Source organism: Geotrypetes seraphini, chromosome 15 (genome assembly GCF_902459505.1).
Source record: "Geotrypetes seraphini chromosome 15, aGeoSer1.1, whole genome shotgun sequence".
Lineage (NCBI taxonomy): Eukaryota > Metazoa > Chordata > Amphibia > Gymnophiona > Dermophiidae > Geotrypetes > Geotrypetes seraphini.
Genome location: NC_047098.1, coordinates 41,782,749 through 41,809,018, shown reverse-complemented (window position 1 = coordinate 41,809,018; position 26,270 = coordinate 41,782,749). Strand labels below are relative to the sequence as shown.

The 26,270-nt window shown below is 44.5% G+C and overlaps 1 protein-coding gene across 6 annotated transcripts in view; it reads left to right on the top strand.

Annotated features, from left to right (window-relative positions):
- TEX14 (testis expressed 14, intercellular bridge forming factor) overlaps positions 1 to 26,270 on the top strand; it is a 311,576-nt gene that overhangs the window by 30,620 nt on the left and 254,686 nt on the right. For all 6 annotated transcript variants that reach the window (XM_033922951.1, XM_033922948.1, XM_033922949.1 and 3 more), the window contains 2 exons: positions 4,555 to 4,691; positions 12,241 to 12,322. In XM_033922951.1, the coding sequence (XP_033778842.1) occupies positions 4,555 to 4,691; positions 12,241 to 12,322 (219 nt within the window). The remainder of the gene's footprint in view (positions 1 to 4,554; positions 4,692 to 12,240; positions 12,323 to 26,270) is intronic.

Sequence of the window (26,270 nt, the reverse complement as noted above, 5' to 3'; positions counted from 1 at the left end):
ACAAGTACATACAGTATACACACATCACAACTGAGCCGATAGTTCTTCTTTCTCTCTTTCTGACACTGCAGGAGTGTAGTGACTGTTCTAAACAAGCAAGGTCTTGCAATACAAGTACATACAGTATACACACATCACAACTGAGCCGATGGTTCTTCTCTCTCTCTTTCTGACATTGAAGGAGTGTAGTGACTGTTCTAAACAAGCAAGGTCTTGCATTACAAGTACATACAGTATATACACATCACTTCATCACAACTGATCCGATGGTTCTCTCTCTCTTTCTGACACTGCAGGAGTGTAGTGACTGTTCTAAACAAGCAAGGTCTTGCAATACAAGTACATACAGTATACACACATCACAACTGAGCCGATGGTTCTCTCTCTCTTTCTGACACTGCAGGAGTGTTGTGACTGTTCTAAACAAGCAAGGTCTTGAAATACGAGTACATACAGCATTTTGTATTAAAGCTTTTGGATTGTGGAGTTTCCATTATTTCTTATGGGGAAATTCGCTTTGATATACGAGTGTTTTAGATTACAATTATGCTTGTAAACTAAGGTTTTACTGTATGTCACAGAACATCAGCTTCTGAGCAGTAGTTATTATTTCTGTCAACAAGCAAAATTAATACTGCATTTAAATAGGTAACATCATGCAGTGGGACAGTGATGTTGCTTACCTATAACTTGGGTTCTTTATAGATTGTGGCTGGTGACACCATCTGTTGGTGACATCATCTGATGTTGCTAAGTTTGTTCTCCATAAAATGCTTTTCTGAGTGTTTGCATCTTACATAAGGATAGCCATATTGGATCAGGCCAATGGTACATCTAGCCCAGTATCTTGCTTCCAGCAGTGGCCAGTCTAGGTCATAAGCACCTGGCAGAAACCCATCTTGCTCCTGCCTTTAAATCAGGGGTCCTCAACATAGTCCTCAGGATATACCTAATCAGTCAGATAATAATGAGATAGATTTGCATGCTGTACCTCCCATTGAATGCAAATAATCTCCATGCATAATTATCGTGGATATCCTGAAAACCTAACTAGCTAGGTGTGTCCTGAGGACTGGGGTGAGAACTCCTGCTTTAGACTAAACTCTCTTGTCCTGTCAGTTGATTTTATTAGTAGTAGACAGCTTTAACGAAGAGGGGGTGGTGGGGGATTTGTATGGTCAAGTAATCCTGCTGTCCATGAAGAATTTTTACAGGTATGCAATTTTGCTTTCTCCATAGATCAGCAGGTATATATCAGCCTCACACTAGTCCAAGGTTGTAAAGGGATACCTCTTAAGGCTGTAGATGCCTGTTCCCTTTTCTACCCACGGATGTGTTGCAGTTGGTTCAAGCGGCTATGAATAAGTACTGTATTCCACTTTTGCATATGAATCTTTAAATGACATTAATCATTCAAATATTTAAGCCTCCTGAAAACAAATAGTACACAAGAAGTGCTATACTGGATCAGACAAAGGTTCATCAAGCTCGGCATCCTGCTTTCAATAGTGGTCAAGCCAAGTCACAAGTATGTAGCAGAATCCCAAGAAGTAGCAAGATTCAATGTTTCTGATCCCAAGGATAAGCAGTGACTTTTCTCTGGATCTACCTTAATGGCAGCTTATGGATTTTACTTCCAGGGCATATCCCCTAGTCGTCATATTTGTAAATTTTAATTTCCAATTTTTGAAGACCTGCATAGATGATAATGCAGTAATCAATACATGATCCAATAAAGGCATGGAACAATGTGTACAAGGAATTGAAGTCCAAGGGTTCCCTAACTAATCTCAGTTTACACAGGGCAAGGAATCCAGTTTTTAAAACTGAAGAAATTTGTTTCAAAAAAGTCAACTTTGAATCAAGAATGATACCTAAATATTTAAACTGTTCTACTGGTTGCATTGTCATTCCAAACAGCAAAGGGACCTCTGAAGGGGGAATGCTTTGACCTGTAATCCAGCACACAGCTGATTGCGTTGTTGAATTAGGACTAAATGATGTTCTGAAAGCCACCAAGAGACATTGTTAAGTATAGTGGAGATAAGACTCTTGCTTGTGCAAAAGTCAGCTGACTTTTCTGCACTCTTGGCAGATTATTTTAAATGGATGCTGTCTCTTATTTCATGATTTGTGGTTTAAAGAGTCAGTCCACACATGATCAGTGCCAGGTATCTTCTAAAGAGACACAAGTCTCGTGTTATGCTTTCAGGCCTAAAGTGCAGTCATCTTCAATTCACTTCCACAGGCTTCAGTTTAAGGAACTTCAGTACTGCCCTCTAAAATGCTGGAATGGACAGTAGTCAATTATATACAACACTGAATGATTCAGTACTTGAGAATCATCTACTTGTGTACTTGAGTCAGTACTTCTTATTGACAGAAAAGTGCAATGTTTCTTACCTGTAACAAGTGTTTTCCATAGACAGTAGGATTGATAAGTCATATGATCCCTCTCTAGACCCTAAGAGTTGCCTTCCTTCTTAGAACTGAGAGAATGAAGGGATTGCTTTATGTAGAAGCTCTTCTGTAATATGAAGAGCGAAACAGGGACGCTCCGTCGCACCCATCAAGCTGGACAATAAATATCCCAAGCTAAGTATAAATGATGTTGGGTAAAGGGTTCCTATAATGGAGATTTGAATAAAAATGCAGAAATCAAAGAAAGAAAAATGACAAAAGAGAAAAAGAATTATAAAAGATTAATTTCAATAGAAAAAACAAAAAAAAACCAAAGAAAGGGGTGTTTTGACCGGTGATAGCCCGCATACAGCTGACTTATCAAGACAAGTTATAATAATAAGCAGCTGCGGGCGCTTGAGGTCTTTTTCTCCCATGTAGAAAATATTTTACAAGCTATTCAAATGAAAATAAAGTACTTAATAAAACAACTTGGTCCAGCAGGGTTATTTATTTATGTAGGAAGGGCCATACAAACTTAGAACTTTGCAGTAGCTTTGATTGTTGGGAGAACTGTTCCATCCTGGTGCCTTTAGATGATGTCGTCCACTTGTGTGCCTGATTGGTCCTGCTCTGTACAGAAAAAACCTATTACAGGTGTAAAGCATTGCTTTCGTGTTCATTGACATTTTTGACAGTTCTAGGGGACTAAAACTCAGATCTGTTTTTCAGCAGTTGCTGAAGTGCTAGCGTTGTACATAGGTAAGAACATAAGAACATAAGCAGTGCCTCCGCCGGGTCAGACCATAGGTCCATCCTGCCCGGCAGTCCGCTCCCGCGGCGGCCCAAACAGGTCACGACCTGTCTGAATCACCAGAAGGGGCTCCCTTGCCACCTTGGTTTCTCATTGAAGTCCTATCTTCCCATCGTAGTCCTAACCCTCCGGTCTTGCACATGCACGACCTGTTGGGTTTCTATACTTATTACCTGGTTAGCTTTCTATACTTGTGTTACATCCCAGCTCCTCCCTCAGTATCCCACGATCCCTTTATCCCTCAGGAATCCGTCCAATCCCTGTTTGAATCCCTGTACCGTACTCTGCCTGATCACTTCCTCCGGTAGCGCATTCCAAGTGTCCACGACCCTTTGGGTGAAAAAAAACTTCCTTGCATTTGTTTTGAACCTATCTCCCTTCAGTTTCTCCGAATGCCCCCTCGTACCTGTTGTCCCCTTCAGCCTGAAGAATCTGTCCCTATCCACCCTCTCTATGCCCCTCATGATCTTGAAGGTCTCTATCATATCTCCCCTGAGCCTCCTTTTTTCCAGAGAGAAGAGCCCCAGCCTATCCAACCTCTCGGCGTATGGGCAGTGTTCCAGCCCTTTTACCAGTTTCGTTGCTCTCCTTTGGACTCTCTCAAGGTAGATTAAGCTCCAGCATTTTAGTTATCAGTTTTGCTATTGCATTTGAGTATTGTGGAGTAAAATATGTCAAAGATCATCAGATATATTTTAAATACTTTAAACTCTTTCTGCTCAATTAGATTTTTAATGGTGTTAACTCTCTATACAGTGGTAACTATGCAGTCATGGTGCGAGACATACGATCAGAATGAGAAAATAACAGTGCCACACACACTGTGTAGGCCAGTCTAATGGAAAGGTTCATGTATTCACTGACAATCAGCTTTCCTTTCAAACTTAGGGACTCTTACAAAGCTACGGTAGTGATTCCCATGTGTCAAATGCAATGTAGCTCATTCAGTTCCTATGGGCTGCGTCACATTTGCCATGCCAGGACTCGCTACCATAAAAGGGGCCCTTAGAACTGTAGGGCCTGATATTCAAAAAGACTTACATGTAACTTCCATGCATAAAATACACAATCGTGGTTATATGCATAAAAGCTATAGATATAGAGGAAGGATTTGCGACATTTCACAGGAGTTTCGAGAATATATTCTTTTAGCAGTACAAGTCAGTAACTAATAAATATATTATCCATTTAATTTAGGCCAGCACAATAATAGAGTACATAAAGTGTACTGATGCTACTTAAAGTATACAAATAAAGTACCACCCCTGAAAAGTGGATTCATAGATTCATGTTTTTCTTTGGTTATCAAATGTTAAAATGCACCTTGTATTACTTTTCAGATGTTAGAATTCATGCAGCGCTGTGCAGCATATATGCAAGCCCTTGTTCAGGGTTTTCCTTATGATCTGCTTAGAAAAGTTGATTCACCACAGATGCTCATATCCAGCCCTTCTAAATTAGGACAGTTTTCTCAAGGGTAAGGGCATCGTTTGACTGACAATATGTGTTTGAAAACAGAAAGTCCTTCTTTTTGATGCAATAGGCTTATGGAATCACCATTTCTGTGTCCTATATATATACCTGATTTTCTGTACAGTTCACAGGGTCCCAACAAAACCATGATATGTTTGGGTTGGTTTGTTTGTTGGGGTTGTTTTTTTTTTGTTTTTTTTGTTTTTTTTGTTTTGGGGGGGGGGGGTAAATGAATTCTCCAGGAAGTAGGCTACATGCATTTGCTGAGTACAGAAATCTTGAGGCTTATATTTAATGCTATTTAGCTGGCTGGGAATGGCTCCAGCTGGCTAAATAGCACACGCCAGCTATCCTGTGATATTCCTATCAATTGTATTTTTCTTGCTCCCAATGTTTGTTCCTACTGTTATTCGCCTCACTTTTTTCTTTTTTATCCCTATTAACGAGCATTATTCTATACCGCCTAGACATCCTCAATAGGTGATATATCAAGCGCTAAATAAACTTGAATATCCAGCTTATAGGACTGGCTAGTTACTGGATATGTCATATGACAAAGCTGGTCACTGCTGATATTCAGTGGCTTGCTAAGTTTGACCTAAAAGGGTTGCCTATCTTTGGCTGTTGAGACTTAGCAGGCTAGCTACTGAATATCGGCCTAGCCTGCTATGTCTTGGCTGGCCAAATCTAAACTGGAAATTCAATGCCAGTCGCTGGATGCATTACTGGCACTGAATTTACGGATTTTGCTATGGACCGTTGGAGATCAGTTTGAATATTGTGGGTGGGAGAGGGAAGGTGTCTTGTTTTTGCATACTGAAACTGTAGGAAAACCAGAAACATTCATGAATTGACGAGAGAGGCAGTTGCCAGACACTCTAATGGAAGCTCTTATGGGGCAAAATTCCTGTGGTGGAAAATTCAGTTTTTTTGTAGCCATTACATCGGCACATAAAATTAGCAAGTTGTAAGCATTAGCTCATTACTGACACTCTACAACTTCTCAAAAATATACAAAGGGCAAAATATTTTGCTATATTTGGTTTGGTTGAGGCACCAGTGTGAAACATTAGACTGAAAAATTCTGAAGAACTGTTTGACCAAGTGCACTGTACAATTTTGAAAGTCTGGTCAAGATAATAGTAGTGTATGAAGGTATATTTAGAACATCACATTGCTGCTTTCCAAATATCTGCTAGAGACAACAAATGCAGTAGTGCTATTGACTTGCTACAGCTATCAAATGGTGTGCAGTGACCGTAGCAGGAAGTTTGGAATATGCAAAAAGAAATGCAGTCTAATGTCTTAGGTTGATGATGATCTTTTGATTGCTAAAAATCCTATTCTCTGATCTGACAGAAACGGCTGTGGAAGTTTCTTTACTAAGTTCATGGTAAATACATTTTGATTCTTTGCAGTCCATGTGATATTTTTCCCTTTGTACAGGTACTCGTCGACTAACGACCGCAATTGGTTCCGACTGGCAGGTTGTAAGTTGATGAGGACTTAAGTCGGCCTATATTAAATTAAGGCAAGAATATTAGACTGGGTAATGATATTTTAATCATCTTAAAGCAATCTGTTAACAACATTTTCTTTCTTTCTAAGTCAAACTACAGTACAATTGTGGAAAAACATACAAAAATAAGAAATACAGTAAAGTACATTTAATTCCTGGCACCACTGGTGCTTGGCTGCAGGTTGTCGATATCTCCTTCATCAGGCGATGTTGCGGACGGGGTAATGGGTAGAGTTGCTGTTTTCATAAACATAGTCTTCGTCTGAATTGTTTGCTTTTTTTTCTCTTCATAAATTTCGCAATAAGGATGAAATGTGTCACGTGCCATCCTTCAATCCTTGTAAATCGTTCAATGTTTGGGTCCATGTCTTCAAAATGGGCGAGGAGTTTATTCAGTAGAGATAAACCTTCTGACAATCCCTTTGAGGTGAACATTTGTTATGGCGCCTCATCCTCTTGGTCTTTCTCTAATTCTCTTATTTTTTCTTCCGCCACTCTTTCTTCTTCCAATTCTATCAGCTCTTCATTAGTAAGTTCCCCTGATGTCCGGTCTAGCAACTCCTCAACATCTTCTATTTCACATTCCAATGAAAGGTCTTTTGACAGTTTCACTATTTCTTCACGAATATCATCAAGTTCTTGTTCACTGTTAAATCCAGTAAAGGTATTCACATAGCGCTTAACACACTTCTTCCATACACCATTCATACACTTTTTCATCACTGAGTCCCACGCAGTAGCAAGATTTTTTATACACTTAAGAATGTTACACTGTTTCCAATAATCACGTAGTGATAGTTCAGGGTCGGCATCTATAGCAGCTGTGGCTTGGGCGAAAGTGGTTTGAGATTGTTTGCCTTCAAAGAAGCAATTGCCCCTTGGTCCATCGGTTGAATAAGTGGTTTAGTGTTTGGGGGCAAAAATAACACTTTCACATTGGGATAGAGATCAGCTAAGTGATGTGAATGTCCAGGCCCATTATCGAGCAACAGTAAAATTTTGAAGGGGATTCCTGTCTCCAAACAGTACTCACGCACTTGCGGAATAAAACAATTATTGTACCAATCCTCAAATAAAGCCTTGTTCATCCAGGCATTACGGCTTGATCTATAATAAGCTGGCAAAATGTGCTTGTTCACATTCTTAAATGCACGTGGATTTTCAGAATGGTAAATTAATAAGGGCTTCAGCTTGATCCCATTGATATTCCCTACAAGCAGTAGAGTGAGTCTGTACTTGTGTTCTTTAAATCCTGGCATGCTTTTGGCTTCTTTGTGGATGTAAGTGCGTCCTAGCATCCGCTTCCAATATAACCCTGTTTCATCCACATTAAAAATTTGCTCTGCGAGGTAACCCTCAACCTTGATTATTTCTTCTAAACTATGAACAAACTTATTAGCTCCTTCCTCATTCGCACTCGCTGCTTCTCTAGTCACCCAAACATTATGCAACTGGAATCTATTTTTAAACCTCTTAAGCCAACTATACTTGCCACAAATTCTTGACTGTAGTCTTCTCCAGCGCGTTCCTTTAAAGTTCCAAACAGACTTCTAGCCTTCGGCTGTACTGTAAAGAGGCTTAATGGCGTCCGCTTTTGAATCTGATCTTCCATCCAAATGTTTAACAATTTCTCCATTTCATGGATGGGCCCGGTATGTTGCTTCGTAATCACTGTTGACCGCAAAGGTGCAGAACCTTTCACAGCTTCACGAATTCTATTTTTGTCCTTTATAATAGTCAACACAGTAGAGTGTGATAACTTTATATCACATGCAATCGCATTCATTTTCTTTCCTCCTTCATACTGTTTTATTATCATCACTAGTCTTATAGCCCGTTACATTAATGGGTACTAGAATATATGTGTGTGTGTCTCTTTATTTCTTTCTTTCTCTCCTTAGCCGCTTTCTGTATTTCTGTCTTTCTTTTTCCTTGGCTATCCACCACCACCCCTTGCCTGCTCCTCCTGTCCATTCTCCCTTCCTTTTAGCTCCCCCGTGTCCACCACCACCCCTTCACTGCTCCCCTTATCCAGCAGCAGCCTTTCTCCATTTGTTTTACCTCCCCCCTGTCCAGCAGTAGGCCTCCCTTCCTTTTTCTTGCCCCCCCTGTCCATCAGCATCTCTTCCCCTGTCCATCAGCACCTCTTCCCCTGTCCATCAGCACCTCTTTTCTGCTCCCCCCCTGTCCATCAGCACCTCTTTCCTGCTCCCCCTGTCCAGCAGTATGCCTCCCTTCCTTTTTCTGCCCCCCCCGTCCATCAGCACCTCTTCCCCTGTCCATCAGCACCTCTTTCCTGCTTCCCCTGTCTAGCAGTACGCCTCCCTTCCTTTTTATGCCCCCCTGTCCATCAGCACCTCTTCCCCTATCCATCAGCACATCTTTCCTGCTCCCCCTGTCCAGCAGTATGCCTCCCTTCCTTTATCTGCCCCCCCTGTCCATCAGTACCTCTTCCCCTGTCCAGCAGCACCCCTTACCTCTATTTGCGTCTGCCCTCCGCCGACAGCCTCCTCAAGCCGCGGCGGCCTGCAGGCGCCAACAGTCGCCATGCACGCCTGAAGCCGACAGCCGTCTCGGTAGCGATTCCACCATCCCTGCCACCGCCGCTGCTTGAGAGGCCCGCCGGTGAGCGTGTCTGGGGTTTGGGAGAAGTAGTCCTGGTGTCGCGCATGAGCTCTCCCACCGACCACATCCCTACAGATCAGGGAACACGGCGGTAAGAGTGCGCATGCACGCTTACTATTTTATTATTATAGATTTTGGTGTCTAAATCTATGGCCTTTCTTTCCTTTTTGGAAGGCTGAGGAGTGGACAATGACAATTTCCTCTTGGTAGTCATGTTTAGGGTATGAAATCGCCAAAACAACAAGGTACAAACTCACGTGGGACCTACACCCCTGCGTATGTAGCAGAAGACGCGTTGTAAAGCTGAACAGTCTTAACTTGCATAGGTCGTAAGTTGACGAGTACCTGTATATTAAAATGAGATGTAAGGAGAAAACACAAGGGAACGCGCTGAAGTGACTTTCACTAGTTTTTCCACAATTTTCTTTACATCTCAAAACATTTCCTCTGTTATGCTATTTCATCTTCAAGGTATTATTGACTCCTACTGCAGGCTATTCTGCGAAAACACCGCTGTGTTGTCAACTCAGCATTTTTTTTGAGTACTGACAAGTTTCCCATCATTTGACCTGACTGAATCTGCTTGTTTGTTGCCTCACTTCCTTTTTCATCTTGTGATTCATATGAAAAACAGAATCTATTCTGGACAGAAATTTTGTGTGAGTTCTTAAAACTTGCCTGATTTTTGTGTCTAGGGGTTCAAACAGAATTGTAGTCCATTGTTGGAGAGCCAAATTAAGATCCTATGATGGAGTTGAGAGTTGCACTAATTGAAAGAAGAATGGAGGAAAGCCTGTAACTTCAAAGATGCTATACGTATTCAGCCTAATTCAATAAAAATCAGTACTTGGAGGTGCTAAAAAGTTCTCAGCCCAACCAACTTCCTAAATTCTGAGCATTATTTTGCCACTATAGCTGAAAAGAGTGTTATTTCTTTTGCAATGTGCCAATTTGCAGAATCATAATGCTATGTTTTGACATTGTTTCAGATCATTGAATGAACTATGTCAATGGAAAGTGTGGAATTCTTAAGTGTGGAACTACAAGTCATCATGAAGTTCCTTTTCCTGCAGAAGAAAACTCCAAAGGAAATCCATGAGTGTATGATGCAAACACTGAGTGACAAATGCCCATCATACTCCACAATGAAGAAGTGGTATGCAAACTTTTAGCATGGAGATTTCAAAATCGAAATGCAGCATGGTCTGGGAGGCCTCACACAGTGTCACTCTTGAAATTGTTGACCATGTCCATTACCTGATTTTGGCAGATCGTCAAATATTAGCTAAAACAATTGCTGAGACACTACAGATATCCAGAGAACATGTTGGGTGTATAATCCACGAGCAGCTGGGTACGCAGAAGCTGTCAGCCTAGTGGGTGCACAAATGTTGAATGCTGACAAGAAACTATGTTGAGTGGAAACTTTCAAGCTGATTTTGCAGCATTTTCTGCGAGCTGGTGCCCGCTTCCTTTCAGTTGTGGGGGTTTCTACCATGAGAGCTTAGTGATCCTAGCCATGTGAATGTGAAAATACCTGAGAAGATCATAGCTTAGATCCCTTAGCTATCATTTCAGATGTGAGGAAGAAAGACAGTGGAAGCTGCTGTGGCTTAATGGGTAAAAGCCCTGTTCCCATGTTCCAGAGGTCATAGGTTCAAATCCCAGCACATATTTTAATTGCGGCATTCTACCTTATAGATGATCTCACAATGAGGTTAGCATTGTGCAGCTGCACACCTCCATTTGCAATGAAGTAGAAGCCATGCTAAGTTCTGTATCTGTTTTTTCTGATTTTAAGCTTTTGCAAATTAAGTTATGTATGTAATCTATATATTTTTTCATGCGCTTTCCTTGCTTTCAGTAATGAGCTGATTGGAGCACTGTTTAGTCAGAAAAGAAAGAAACCTAAAGCTGCGTTTTTTTTCTTATGCTTTGCTTCAATTAATGAATGTTTTCCTCTAATTAGCAAATAACATTGCTGTTTGTCCACAAAAAAAGGTTTTGCATGCAATATATCTGTTTTGATGTGCCCTGTTTATGTGGTACCTTATTAAATGAATTTTGAGCTTAATAAAGCAAAAATGAAAACCCAGAGAGCTATTTAGCAGATCGCATTAAGGATGTCCAAATGGTGCCTAAGTTCCGTCCATAGAACTCGGGTCAACAATGTAGGCATGAGAAGGACGCCCTAGTTCGCTCAACGTTATGCAAATGAATCGAAGGATGCCCATATTTAAGCCTCGCCCATTCTACACCCACACCTATTCCGTTAGGCATGAGTTTTCCCAGTGGGCATCCATGAAACTGTGGATGCGCCTACAAAGTGATGTCCACATCCTTTGGATATCCATGTGACAATTATCGCTCGTTAAGACCCTTAAATGGCTCATTAATAATAATAATAATAATAATAATAACTTTATTCTTTTATACTGCCATAACCAAAAGTTCTAGGCGGTTTACACTAAAAAGAGCTTTACAATCAGCGAAATATAATAATACAGTAAAAAATGCAAATATTTGTAAAATAGAATTTCAATAATAAAACTCACTAAGTAATAAACTTATCAAACAAAGTGGTCTTAATTAATTTCCAAAAACTGCAATAAGATAACATAGCTTGCTGAATACATTTACCTAACCAAAATTGTTGCCTACCAGCTTGAAATATCTACACCCATTAATTTTTGGATAAGCAAATAAGTAGAAGTTTCTAGCTTCTCTTGATGGTCATAAGAACATAAGAACATAAGAAGTTGCCTCCGCTGAGGCAGACCCTAGGTCCATCCTGCTCAGCGGTCCGCTCCCGCGGCGGCCCACCATGCCCATTGCCTGAGCAATGGTCTATACCTATCTATACCCCTCAATCCCTTTTTCTTCCAGGAATCTATCCAAACCTTCTTTGAAACCATGCTCTATGGTCTATGCTCAATGTTGGGATTTAGGTGCCCTTTATAGAATTAGGGCATCAAAGTACAAAATCTATGGTACCTTGGATCATATATTGCTTTTGTAAAATAGGTATAACATTCATACTTATATGTCTTCACAGGCTAGGCATCCTGTTTATGTTTATTAAGATTTATTATACTGCCAATACAGTCCAAGATCTAGGCGATAAATAATGCTAAGTTAAAAAATACAAAAAGAAAAAAGTATGCCAATATTTGATCGAAAAGGGGATATCAATAATTCCAAATTAAGATGTAGTCTATCTAACAACCAATCCTATCATCATGTCTTGTTTAAAAACACATTGTTTGAAGCAGCTGAAACTGGTTATCCATTATATAATTACCCTCAAAATGTTCCTTTTTTTTTTTTTTTTATTAGTAATGTAATGTTTTAATATTAATCACTTGTTTGTCAAAAATGTTCCTTTTTAATTTTGTCATCAACATTTTAGAAATACAGATAGTGCCTTGGGGAGATTTCTAAAATGTGGAATAATTTCATCAAAGAATAAATACAGATACGGCTATGGGAAGGTAAGAAAGATTATGAGCCTTCATTTTTTTTTTTTTTTTTTTTTAAATTTTCTGATTTAATGTGAAAACAATGAGGGCCATATATAGCAGGACAGCAACCACATAAAAATACACAGATGTTTATCCAAGATGGCATATCTGTTTTGGTCTGATTTATACAGGTACCTCTAAAGTTAGGACTACTGAATCTGTTGCCAGACTTATATGGATAAATTATCCAGATAGTAGCTAAATATCACCACTGCCTAGATAACTTATGGCCTCTCTAGCATGCCTCTAAACCTTCTTCAGTTTATCCACATAACATTTGACTGTATGTTGATTTATATGGCCAAAATTTATCCATGCATGTAGAGCAAGAATTTGAAAGTGAAGGATATATTATCTGTGTTACACAGTGTAATGGGGTGTATGTCCCATCACGTAAGAGGAATTCTCCCTCACTAATGCTGCTATTACACCAGTGGACAGCGGAGAGTACTGGTTCAGTTAGGCTATCCTCCCGCAGTGGGTCTAACTTAGAACAGGCCCTGCCTGAGACAGGGACTTGGGAAGGAGGAATATATCTGTTCCAGAATGGAGTCAGAGGGAGAGGTGCCCCAGTGAGAGCAGAGGCCTCGAGGCAAGAAGTCTCTAGGAGACAGCCTGAGGCAGAGGCCCTGGAGTTTGGGGTTTCCTTGCTTATGTGAATGAAAGTCATGAGAAGTCAGCTAAGGTAGGTCAAGCTGTATTTTGGATATAAGAATACTGTTTAAGAGGAGGTCTAGAGGTAGCCAGACTTGTGGTTATGAAACCTACAAGAAGCTATGGGGATCATAATTGAAACTTAAACACATCTAAAAACCTGCTCGAGTCGGCACTTGGATGACCTAAAAGGTCGTCCAAGTGCCAATAATCAAACTTATTTTTTGGACGCATCCAGGGACCTTTTAAGCCTCTGAATGCCGTTGTGCACCCAGAGCTAAAAGGGGCATATCTGGAGGAGTGGTTAGGGTGGGATGGGGGCCAACCTAGACTTATGGCTTCTTTTACAAAGGCGCGCTAATGGCTGCGCTGTGCTAACAGTCCCAAAGCCCATAGAGATTTAAAGGACTTCAGAGCTATTGCCACGCGGTAGCCGCTAGCACAGCTTTGTAAAAGAGGCCGTTAGTCATCTTGTAGGGATAAGCAAAGGTTTTATGAGACTTCCTGGATGGAACTTATATGTTGTAACTTAGACGATGTAAAAACAGGTATAAATGCCCAAAAGGTATCCAAAGTGACCAAATAACCACTGCAGAGACAAAGTAAAGACCCCCACACTTCCCCAGTGTTCACTGACCCCCCTCACACCCCCGCAAAGATTGGAATAAAAACATACATACCTGTCTCCAGAACATCAGTATAGGAAAGCCTAGTAGAGCTGCACACAGGACTTTTAAATAGCCTGGGGGGTGGGCTAGTGAACCATAGGGAGGAGGACCCAGGCCCATAAGCCACTCTTAACTACTACATAGGTGCCACCTGCAGCCATAAGGGCTATTAGGGTTGTAGACAGGTGGATTTTGGGGGTGTTCTGGGGGTCTCAACATAACTTATAAGGGAGCTCTGGTGAGATGTTTATGTGGCACCCTTTTTGTGAAGTTCACAGCAGTGCCCTGTAAGGTGCCCCACTGCACTCTCCCATGTCCAAATGGTCTTGTTCTGGGCATTTGGGACTTAGACAAATTTTGGTCAAAAATGTGGTATAAAGATAGACGTACTGGCGGTTTGGATGATCAATGGCATTGATGTTCAGATAGATGATTTTTTTGGGGAAAAAAGAAATTGTAGACATATTTTTTGAGAATGGACATTTTACCACTGCCGACTTTGGGTGTCTAGCACCATATGTCTGCATCGGACTTTTTAGTTTCTTTTGATTATGCCTCTCTACATGTATTGAGAGTCTGGAAGGTCTGCAGGGAGCCAGACCTGTGTTGATGAATCCTGTAAGTAGATATGTAATGAAGGTTTGAGGACTGTGGAACTTTGCCTCTCAGTTCAAGACGCACTGTTCTTTATTTCTGTATCAGAGAAGTGATAAGCCACAGTATTTGGTTAATAAAGGTTTTTGTTTCACTTTGTATCATTTGTCTGACTGTGGTTTATGAAGGCCTTGCTTCCACACCGCTCACGCACACTATCACACACAGATAAGGTTGTCATTATAATTATTACTATTGTACTACTTATGAGTGGAGGAGTTAGACTATTGATTAGAACTTACAACCAGGGAAGCTTAATTCAAATCTGCTGAGGCTTCTTCTGATCTTGGGGCAAATCATTTAACCCTCTATTGCCTCAGGTGTACTTTTAGACAGTAAAATCTTCGGGGTCTTGGAAATACTTAATGTATCTGAATGTAACTCAGCTTGATCTACTGAAAAAAGTATGTGCTAAATCAAAATAAAAAAATTGTGGAGGGTCAGAGTTTATTCAGGACAAAAGGGGGAAGAAAAGTGGGAGGGTGGTTTAAAACTTTATATGTAAAATGTTATATTTCTTTGAAATATTATATGGAGGTGATCAAGAAAGATGATTAACTGATGTTGATGTGGGAAGGATTGCATGTATTGATGCAGTGTTCAGTAAAAATTAAATATTGATAATATACACAATTAGGTCCTTTGTATATTGACCTAAAATGGTTAATAACAGGGTAAGCAACTATAGTTTGCTCAGATTGTGCATGCTTACATTTATACCTGTTTCATGCAGGGCTGGTCTAAGAATATCTGACATTGAGGGCTAGATTCACTAAGCCCACGGATCGGATCCATATCCAATCTGATCCGTGGGCGGGGGACTGATTCATGAAGCGACCTCATGCCAATGAGGATGCTCGGAATAGCGCCCCCAACCGACTGCAGGAATCGCTGAATAGCGAGTCCGACACATGCGCAGACCATCTGTAGATGATCTGTGCATGCTTACAGAGCAGCGACCTTTTTTTTTTAACTTTTGACTATAGTGAGCCTGTGGTTTTAACCCACTTTAAACCCGCGGTTTAAAACCATGAGCTCGCACTGCGGGGGAAGGCCAGGAGAGTCAGGGCAGAAGCAGGGCGGTGATTGTGGCAGAGAACAGGAGAGTCAGGGGCAGAGAGAGAGCTGGAAAGTTGGGGCAGAGAGAGCAGGAGAGTAAGGGCAGAAGCAGGGTAGCTATCGGGACAGAGAGCAGGAGAGTCGGGGGCAGAAAGTGCAGGAGAGTCGGGGCTGAAGCAGGGCGGCGATCAGGGCAGAGAGCAGGAGATGCAGTCGGAAACGATGTGAGCGACTGGTCCCCAGCAATCGCTTGTTTGTTGATCAGCCAGCCCACTTGGTGTTCCAGCTTTTGGTTAGTGAATCGCTGCCTGTCTACTTTACATGCCATTTCCCCTCATTTGCATGATTGGATCGGATTGAAGGATGATCGGCCACGAGGTTAGTGAATCGGGTCGGAGGTAAAGTGGGTCGGTAACTGGTCGCAAATTGGTCAGGACTTGATCGGTGGGCTTAGTGAATCTAGCCCTTAGTTGTGCACACCCTTTCTAAGGGCGGCTCAAAGCCCTCCCCCACCTTGTCCAGCAACATCTCTCCTTATCTTCCTCCCCACCCCAAAAGGTGACATGGCCCTGAAATATCCAGCATGTCTCTTACTTTGAGCAGTGTTAAAAAAATCCTCATCGCTGCCAATGTGTGGGGCCTTGAACATGCACTGATGCTGTCTCTTCCCCCTCCCCACATTGTGCCACCATAGGTAAACGCCTAGTCTATCTGCATTTTACACACCTATCTCATCATAAGCCCAATATTTTGTATACTATTGTAAGTACCAATTTGAGTTTCACTTATACTGTATGTTCTCCTCAATCATTTCTTAACATCATAACTTTGTTTTATCTTAAAACGGATCTTATTATTTTTTTTATCTTCACTAGACTATATTATTCTTGAATTCTCACAATCTCATGAGAAAGGCCACCATTTGGATTTGGTGACCTTTTCCACTAAAGAAATCTTTGATCCATCTATTTCATTAACCAATGGTTTATGGAGCCCAAACATATGGTCAGATCATTTTATTTATTTCTTTAATCTTAGATGGGGTCATAAATCAATTAAGCAATCACTATCTCAAAAAAGGGAAATAATTTCAAGGAGACATTTTGATGCATCTTCCTTCTGGACAACTTATGAACAAATCTAAGATCCAGACTCTCCTAAAGAGTTTGAATCACATTGGGAAAGTACCAGTTTAACCATTTTAGATAAATTGGCTCCTAAACAAAAACAACATTTTACAAAGAAACGTTCTTGTAAATCTAAACAATGGTTTGATGATGACATCTTTGCCTTAAAACATAAAGTAAGGAAATTGGAACGAGTTTGGTTAAAATCAGAGAATCAAAATGACCGTGTTCTTTGGAAGAAAGAGGTTCATTCCTATAAACAACTAATTAAAGCAAAACGTAAGATGTTCTATTCTTCGAAAATCAGTACAACTGGTATTAATACTAAAGAACTCTTTAAAATTGTTACAAACATTTTTGAAATTAATTCCCTCCCCCAAATTCTGCAGAGCTGGTAAGTTATTTTAGTAAAAAAATTGACAATCTACGATCATCTTGCTCATTGGTTGTAAGTAAGAAACGGGACCTTCTACCTTCACTAACTGACTCTTGTTATGTCAATCTAGAGTGGGGTATTTTTGCTAATCCTGAATAGGATGATTTTAGGAAATTTTATAGCAAATACGCGAAATCATATTGTTCATTAGATCTGTGCCCCCCCGGGCAGTGATGACCTGTTTATCTGGATAACTTATCTGCTCGATAGTGGCACTTTTCCTTCATCTGGAGGTCATATCATCGTAACTCCAATTCCCAAAGATCCTAAGGGATCTGTATCCTTGGTGAATAATTATAGGCCCATTTCGTCAATCCCATTCTTTATAAAAAATTATGGAAGGTTTAGTAAATAACCAATTGTTGAATTATTTGGAACACTTTTCCATTATGCATGGATCACAGTCAGGATTTAGACCATCATATAGTACAGAGACAGTTCTGGCATCACTAGTGGATAATTTATATAATCTTTTCAGTAAGGGTGTTAGTGCTCTGATCTTGCAGCTGGACTTAAGCAATGCGTTCGACCTTGTGATCATGATAAACTATTGGGATGTCTGGATGCTATAGGCATACATGGCCAGTTTTGAAATGGTTTGAAGGCTTCTTAAATCTAGAAATTACCTTAGTTTTCAAAAAGCTGGAGTAACCCTTGTGGAGTACCCCAGGGGTATCCTTTGTCCCCATTGCTTTTTTTTTTTTTTTTTGAACGTATGTTTATTGACAGTGAGAAAAATACACCGCCCATCATGGCGTAACAGGAACCATCAAAAAGACAAAGAATAGTCCATCACTCATAACAAGCAGGAACAATCAGGAACAATAGCAAGACTTCCCCAAGTACACCCCCATATGCATGTAATATACAAAAACAGAACAATGCAAAAAGAGCAGTGGGGGCAAAAGCTGAGAGGTACAATTAGAAAGGTAAGCCGCCCATCCGGAACAGTGATCTCCCACCTTTTTCCATAAGAAAAACCCCCAAATGCCACACAACATTCAGAACACCAATCACACTCATCATCATCCATCCCATACTAGCCATTCACTCATATCCCGGGTGACTCCCTCCCCCCCTCCCCAGGGCACCAAAGTAGGAAAAGAGAGAAAGAGAAAGAAGGCTATAAAGAGTCAGTTAATGGAAGCAAACCACCGAGGGCCGGCCAAGAAAATGTAAAGTCAATTCCCTGTTAAGAGGGCCCCTGATCCCCCTCCCGTGCGGTCGACGACACCAAGTCCCGTAGTCTCACCCATAAGCCAGCGTAGTGTTGCTTAAGCACGCTCGGTGCTCTCTCATGGGATCGAATTTCAAACAGAGCCACCTCTCGAAGCCGACTCCTCCAGTGCGGCAACGGAGGGGGCTCCTCAGACATCCAGTATGTCAAGATTAATTTTTTCACTACTAAAATAGCGTTATAAAGAAATCTGCATTGGGGCGTGGTGAATCCCTGGTCCTGGAGGGATGTCTGCAGACCCAGGAGCAAGAACCCATAGTCCCATTCCACAGTACGCTGCACCGCTCGTTCCAACAAGGGGAGGGCCTCCCCCCATACATCCAGCCGGGGGCACTCCAGAAAGGAATGTATATATGTACCGGCGCTGCTCTTGCACTTAATACAAAAACCGCTCTCCCAGAGTCCCATTCGCGCTCCCCTCTGTGCCGTGAAGTAAGCCCTATGAAGGATCTTATACTGGAGTTCCTGGAAGTCGGCAGATTTAGTGTAGGAATATAGTGTAGTGAAGCAGGCAGTGAACTGTGATTCAGAAATATCCTGTCCCAAGTCTCGCTCCCAGGAAGTACGCACCGGCGTGAATACCGACGTGGTCAGAGACAACTTAAGGACGCAATACCAGTGCGCAAGAGAATTTAGCGCGGGCTGGGTGGCCGAGAACAGGGTATCCAGAGGGCCCCTGTCCCAAGCCCCCGCCGCTCCTCTACGCTCCATTTCCCAGTAGTGACGAACCTGAAAATAAGAAAACAGATAACTCGAAGGGAGGCCCCACGCGTCCCGAACCTGCTGAAAGGTGGGAAATCCAGGGGGAGACAAATCAAGTATGTTTTCCATCGACTTACAACCTTGGGCCGACCAAAGCTGAAATACAGATCTACCCCTGCCTGGTGTGAACCTGGGGTTGCCCTCCAGACGCATAAAAGGGGATATGTCCGGAGGCAATTGCTGTCTTCGCCTCCACCAACGCCATGCCAGCCTGAACGGGCGCAGAAAACGAGAACAAACAGTGTAGCGCCTCCCTGGGTCATCATGTCGATGAATAAGATTCATAAAGTGAAAGGGGGCACTCCAGCTCGCCATCCATCCCCGAGGGGAGTAGCGGGAGCACTCAGTGTAGCCCTCGTGGATCCAACGGAGGAGAGAGGCAACATTGTAAAGCCGAATATCCGGGACATTGAGTCCCCCCAGTGATTTATCCAAGATAAGCTTGGACATCGCTATCCGAGGAGCGCGAGACCTCCAGACAAAGCGAGAGATAGTAGATTTGAAGACAAATTCATCCCTCCTGGTGAGCCAAAGCGGCATGGCCTGCAAGGGGTACAAGAGTTTTGGTACCAGAATCATTTTCACCAAGGCTACCCGACCCAGAATCCCCAGCGGCAGGTCCTGCCAAGCTTGGCACAGTTTTGCGACGGCCTCAAGGGGCCGGCGGAGATTTGCGTTGTAAAGCGTGGGTAGATCAGTGCTGAGGTATATTCCAAGGTATCTCATTGGTTTAGTCGTGGGCGCGATGGGCAACACCGCATGCCAGGGCTCCGCCCGACCCCCGGCCAGTAGCAGAAGTTCCGATTTACTACAATTAACTTGCAAGCCCGACAGTGCTCCAAAGGCTCGAATCACCTCCAGAGCTCTGGGCAAATGCAGAGAAACATGGTCCAAGTAGAGTAAGATGTCATCTGCAAACAGGCTGATTTTGCATTCCTGTCCCCGCACCACTATTCCCTGAATTGTCACATCCTGCCGGATTTTTGCCGCAAGAGGTTCGATAGCCAAGAGGAAGAGGAGCGGTGAGAGCGGGCATCCCTGTCTTGTTCCTCTCTGCAAGCCGAAATCTTCCGTTAAACCCCCATTGATCATTAAGCGCGCCCTGGGGTTGTGATATAGGGCCGAAGCCCAGGCCAAAAAATCACCCTGAAATCCACCCCGACGCAGGACCCAAAAAAGATAATCCCAAGAGATGCTATCGAATGCTTTCTCCATGTCCAGTCCCGCCACTGCCTCCTGTCCACCCCTGCCTACCCTGTCATGGATCGCTCCCAAGACCCTCAGTAAATTCATAGAGGCGTATCGACCCGGCACAAACCCAACCTGATCTGGGTGAATAAGATCGGGAAGAAGACCATTCAAACGTCTCGCCAAAGTCGCAGCCAAGAGCTTAATATCCTGATCTAGTAGGGAGATCGGGTGGAACGACCCCACCAGGTCCGGGTCTTTACCCGGTTTAGGTAGTAGGACTATGTGAGCCATGTTATCTGGAAAGGAGCCCCTCGATGTCGCCACTTCGTTATACATTGCACTCAGGGGCTTCGCCACCAGATCTTCTAGAATGCGGTAGTATTCGGGCCCAAACCCATCCGGGCCGGGCGCCTTTGCCAGTTTAAGGGACCGTATGGTGACACGGAGTTCAGCCTCGGTAATCGGCAGGCTCAAAGATGCAGCTTGATCCTCCTCCAGGCGTGGTAACGATAACCCCCTGAAAAAAGTCTGGAGGGCCATCTCATCCAGAGGTCTCTTACCGTATAGAGTTTCATAATACTTAACAAATTGTTCCGCAATTCGTCTCTCCTCTTCGTGCCGAGTGCCCCCAGCATCACGGATTGCCGTAATAATTTGACGTTTCTTATAGGGTCTCACTAGGTTCGCCAGAAGTCTCCCCGTCTTTCCCCCCCATCTATGCAAGTTATACCGTTGAAACGCAAGGGTCTGCTCCGCTCGGTGTTGAAGCAAAGTCTCGATACGATCACGTATTTTCTTGTACTCCTGTCGCTCTGTATCCGAGAGAGAAGAGATATGGGCCCTGCGAAAACCGTGCAGTTGTCTCGTGAGCGACAGGAGCTCAGCTCCCCGGGCCTTGCGTTTAGCCGCAGTGTACGCGATCACGTGCCCCCTCAGGACTGCCTTGGAGGCATACCAGTAAGATATCGGTCCAATATCTGGGGTATCGTTAGTAGCCTGATAGTCCGCCCATCGTGCCCGGAGAAATGTCCGGAATTCCCGGTCTTGGTACAGGTGTAACGCCATTTTCCAAGAGGAGACCTTACTGCCAGTTGCCAGTGTCAGGGTGAGATCCACAGTAGCATGGTCCGAGATCGAGGAGTCCACTATCTCCGATCTGGTAGCCCTAGAGAACAGCCGTTGGTCTAGTAATATATAATCCAGGCGGGCATATACCTTGTGCACGTGAGAGTAAAAAGTAAAATCCGAATCATATGGGTGCAGTGTCCGCCATACGTCCACCAGACCTAGATGCTGCGCCAGGAAGCCCACCCCCTTGTTATCATGATCCTTCAGACAGCGCCTGGGGGGTTTGCAATCCATCCCCGGGTCTGCAGTGATATTCATGTCCCCCCCCAGGACCACCTGATAATCCGGATAAGCCGATATTAGGGAGAGAACTGAGGAGAAAAATTTATGACAGTAAGAGTTGGGGGCATACAAATTACAGAGTAACAGTTTTAAACCCCAAAGTTCCCCCAGCACAAGTACATATCTCCCCTCCCGATCAGTCAATTGTTTATGCAAGATAAAGGGTAACCTCTTGTGCAACAGTATTGCCACCCCACATTTCCTGCCCCCCGATGTGGAGGAATAGACATCCCCGACCCAGTTTCTCCGCAATTTAGAGTGTTCAATCTGAGTGAGGTGGGTTTCTTGCAGGAACGCCACTTCCGCTTTCAAATTTCGCAAGCTGGTAAGAATACGGGCTCTCTTTACCGGGGACCTGATGCCGTCGACATTAAAGGTAACAACTCTTAAATCAGCCATGATAGGGAGAGAGTAGCTCTATGCAGCACAGCAATCCGGAAGGAAACACCCCTCCCAGGATGTGTGAGCTCATCCATTCTCCACCAGCCAGACACGCATTCGACCCATGCAGAAAGAACAGATAGGCCCAGATGAAGCCTCCCAGCTAAGCTTCGCTGTCCTGGTTAATTTTGTGCCCTCTGTGTCCACCCCCCAGACCCCCACCCATCCCCCCTGCCCACTCATCCCGGATTCAACCACACACTCCCATTCACACCCCCCCACATAACTCTCCCGCCACCCGCCCCCCCCCACACTTTCCCCCCATGCTGATCCCATCCCATCAGCATACATACCCATATACGTCCCCCAACCTGCCCGGAGCCCTCCCCCCCCACCCACCGAACAATACCCCTAGCATATAGTCCCTGCAATTATTAAGAGAACAGAAAGTGAAACATTAACAGTGGACAGTGAAAAGGTGATACCAACAAGTCCAAAGGAGTTCTCCAGAGCTGCTGTGTGCCGCTCCAAAAAGGATCCCCTCCAGCCAGGGCGGCCCGCACCCAGGTCAGATAGATTCCCTCCGGGTGTGGTGCAGCCGGAGGAGATACAGAAGTCCACAGGAAAGTCGTAAGCACCGCGGCCCCTCAAGGCCTGGTGCGCGGCATTCAGGCTGCTCCAACCACTCAGGTGCGGAAGTCATATCCAAGCCGGGGAGGTGAGCCCCACCACTGCATCAGCGGCTTGGTCTCACGGTCCCACGGTGCACACAAAGGCCACTTTCAAAAGGACTCCAGCACAGCTCCTGGAAAGAATGAGCCGTAGTTGCAGGTGAATCTCAAATCAACGGCCGCCGGTTCAGGATAACATTAGGCGGGTAGAGTCGCCAGAAACGCCTTGGCCTCCTCTCCGCTGTTAAAGGTGAGAGTTTTGCCCTCATGCCAGACTCGAAGCTTCGCCGGGTAGACCAGCGCGAATTTAACTCCTCTGTTGTGGAGGTCAGTGCATGAGGGTGCCATAAGCTTGCGTTGGGCCGCCACTCGCACAGAGTAATCGTTGAATATAAGCACTCGGGATCCTTTGTAATCCAAGGCTCCCGCCTTCCGGAAAGCCCTAAGTATGAGTTCCTTTTCCCTCCAGTTGGAGTAGCGGGCTATGGCAGTTCTCGCCCTCCCCCCCTCCGGGGGACGGTTCCCAATGCGGTGCGCCCGTTCGCAAGCGAAGGCCTCCGCGCCCCCAGACAGGTTTAGGGTCTCAGGGAGCCACGTGTTGAAAATCGTGTAGAGATCCTGTTCACTCACCGTCTCCGGGAGCCCGACCAGCCGCAGGTTGTTCCGACGGCTCCTGTTCTCCTGCTCTTCCAGGGCCGCCAGTAACTCCCGGGACCTTCGTTGTAGGCACCAGCGCGGCACACGCGGTGCCGAAGAGAGAGGAGAGAAGGGAAGCAGGAAGCAGAGGAGACAGGCAGCGTTGGTGCCGGGCACTGAAGCAAGCAGGAGTAGGAAGACAGTAGGCTCGGGGTAGCGGCGAGAGTTCGCTCCGCCCCCCCCAAGCGTCACAGGCAGCGCTGGACTCCCCCTTGAAAAGGGGAGGAGCCAGCGCGGCACACGCGGTGCCGAAGAGAGAGGAGAGAAGGGAAGCAGGAAGCAGAGGAGACAGGCAGCGTTGGTGCCGGGCACCGAAGCAAGCAGGAGTAGGAAGACAGTAGGCTCGGGGTAGCGGCGAGAGTTCGCTCCGCCCCCCCCCCAAGCGTCACAGGCAGCGCCGGACTCCCCCTTGAAAAGGGGAGGAGCCAACGGCGCCCAGCCGTTCGGCGCGCGGCGAAGGCGCGCGGTAAAGGCGCTCGCCTTAGCGAGAGCGCCTTTGCGAAGGGCCTTGCAAGGGACGAGCGCTACTCTCAAGAACACCAGAGGAGAACAGACCGGTAAGGAACCGACAACCACAGAAGGTAAAGAAGAGATAGACACAAAAGAAACCAACCCGCACATACAATCAAGGTGAGGTAGAGCAGAGACAGCACACACGAGAGAGACAACAAGGCAAGCAACACAAGGAAGCAGCAGGCAAGGGACACAAGCACACAAAGGCACAGGCACTGTAACACAAACAGACTCACTCAAATAGGAAGCTTGCAGTCAGGAAGTCAGAAGGTAAGGGGGAGGTAGGATCAGTAGGAAAAAGAGCAGCAGTAGGTCACAACAAATCACTCAGACAACCCACGAGTGAAGCACGAAATGGAAGCCCAAGGAAGTCAGAAGATGAGCTTTCCTGTCTTCTGCATCGACTGCAATATGTATGACTACCTCCCTTCGGGGATCCAGGCATACATTTGCGATCGATGCATGGAGATGGATAGCTTGAAATGTCAGGTAAGACTATTGGAGGGAACAGTGATGGAACTCGAAGACAGAATCCGAGCACAAGGGAAGATTCTAGTGGAGTACAGCCCAAACGACGAGGTCAAGGATCTAGAAACGTTCATAGAGGAAGCCCATCAGCACCACGTAGAGATCCCAGGGCTGGAAAACTGTACTCAGGAAACACATGTGAGGAGAGAAGACATCCATGCAAACACGGAAGAAAACAAAGACGAGATAGGAGACAACCGCACAACAGGAGGAATAGTGAGAGCACAGGAAGATGTCCCCCCACCCAAAGAACAGGAAACAATTTCAAGAGTATCATTGGAGGAAGATGACTGGCCCTACTCCAAGGACGTGGACCTACGCCCCCCAAGGAACTCCCGAATAAAGAAGATGGGGATCATCGTAGGCGACTCCATTATACGACACGTGGACAGCCACACCGCAGGAGGAAGAGAGGACAGAGTCGTCACCTGTCTGCCTGGAGCAAGAGTAAAGGATGTGACCAGCAGGATCTCCAGGATCATAGATAGCGCACGGGGAGTGGACACCGCTGTGCTTATCCACGTGGGAACAAATGATGTGAGCGGGCGGAAGTATGACAGGGAAGAGATGAAGGGCCAGCTCCGCTCACTCGGAAGACAACTGAAGATCAGGGAGGTGAAGGTGGCCTTCTCTGAAATCCTCCCTGTACCAAGAGCAGATGGAAAGAGACAAGGGGAATTGCAAGTGATCAACGCCTGGATGAGACGATGGTGCGAAGACGAAGGCTTCGACTTCGTGCGCAACTGGACGGCGTTCTGGGGAAAAAGCAAGTACTACAGAAGGGATGGACTACACCTCAACAAGGAAGGAGCAAGAGTTTTGGCAGGCAACATGAAGAAAGCAATAGAGAAGGCTTTAAACTGAAGGACAGGGGAAAGCCGACAGTCGACAACCGGTCGATGGCACGGACAACAGGATGCCCCGACGTAGGAACAAAGGACTACTACTCATACACAAGAGAGGTCGACCTCACAGCCAACAAAGGAGAACAAGCAGGAAGGGACAACTCAGACACAGGAGGGGATGACCACACAGCAAACATGGGAGATAACACAGGAGCAGTAAAGGATACCGTAAATGAAACTGTAAGGACAGCCAAGAGTAGAAGGTCCAAAAAGGTAACACGAAGGGAACTTAGATGTATGTATACAAATGCTAGAAGTCTAGGAAACAAAATGGGAGAACTAGAGACGATAGCAAGACATGAGAACATGGATATCATTGGCATAACAGAAACATGGTGGAATGAAGAAAACAAATGGGACACAGTACTACAGGGATACAAACTATATAGAAGAGATCGAGAAGGGCAGAAAGGTGGAGGTATTGCCCTATATGTTAAGGAAGGAATAGATTCTGTTGGAATGATTACAACAGACAGGAAAGAGAAGCTGGAGTCCCTCTGGATCAAAATTCCTGGTCGCAATGGCGCAGATATAAAAATTGGCCTTTACTATCGTCCCCCAGGACAGGCGGAAGTCACTGACTCAGAAATGATGGAGGAAATCAAACAAGTATGCAAGACAGGCAATGTAGTTATATTGGGAGACTTCAATTTCCCAGGAATAGACTGGAAACTAGGAGCCTCCAACTGCGGCAAGGAGGCCAAGTTCCTGGAGGTGCTAGGGGATTGCTTCCTGGAGCAAATGGTAAAAGAGCCGACAAGAGGCGACGCCACCTTGGACTTGGTCCTAAATGGTCTCACTGGACCGATAACAGAAGTAGAAGTCATGGTTCCACTGGGAACGAGTGATCACAATGTAATCAACTTTAAACTTGACATCGGGAAAGGGAAACATGTCAAAACCTTAACCACCACCTTAAACTTTAAAAAGGGTAAATACGATTGCATGAGAGCCATGGTAACAAAACGACTCGAGAAGATGGTGGACAAACTTGAAACAGTAGATCAGGCATGGTGCCTATTGAAA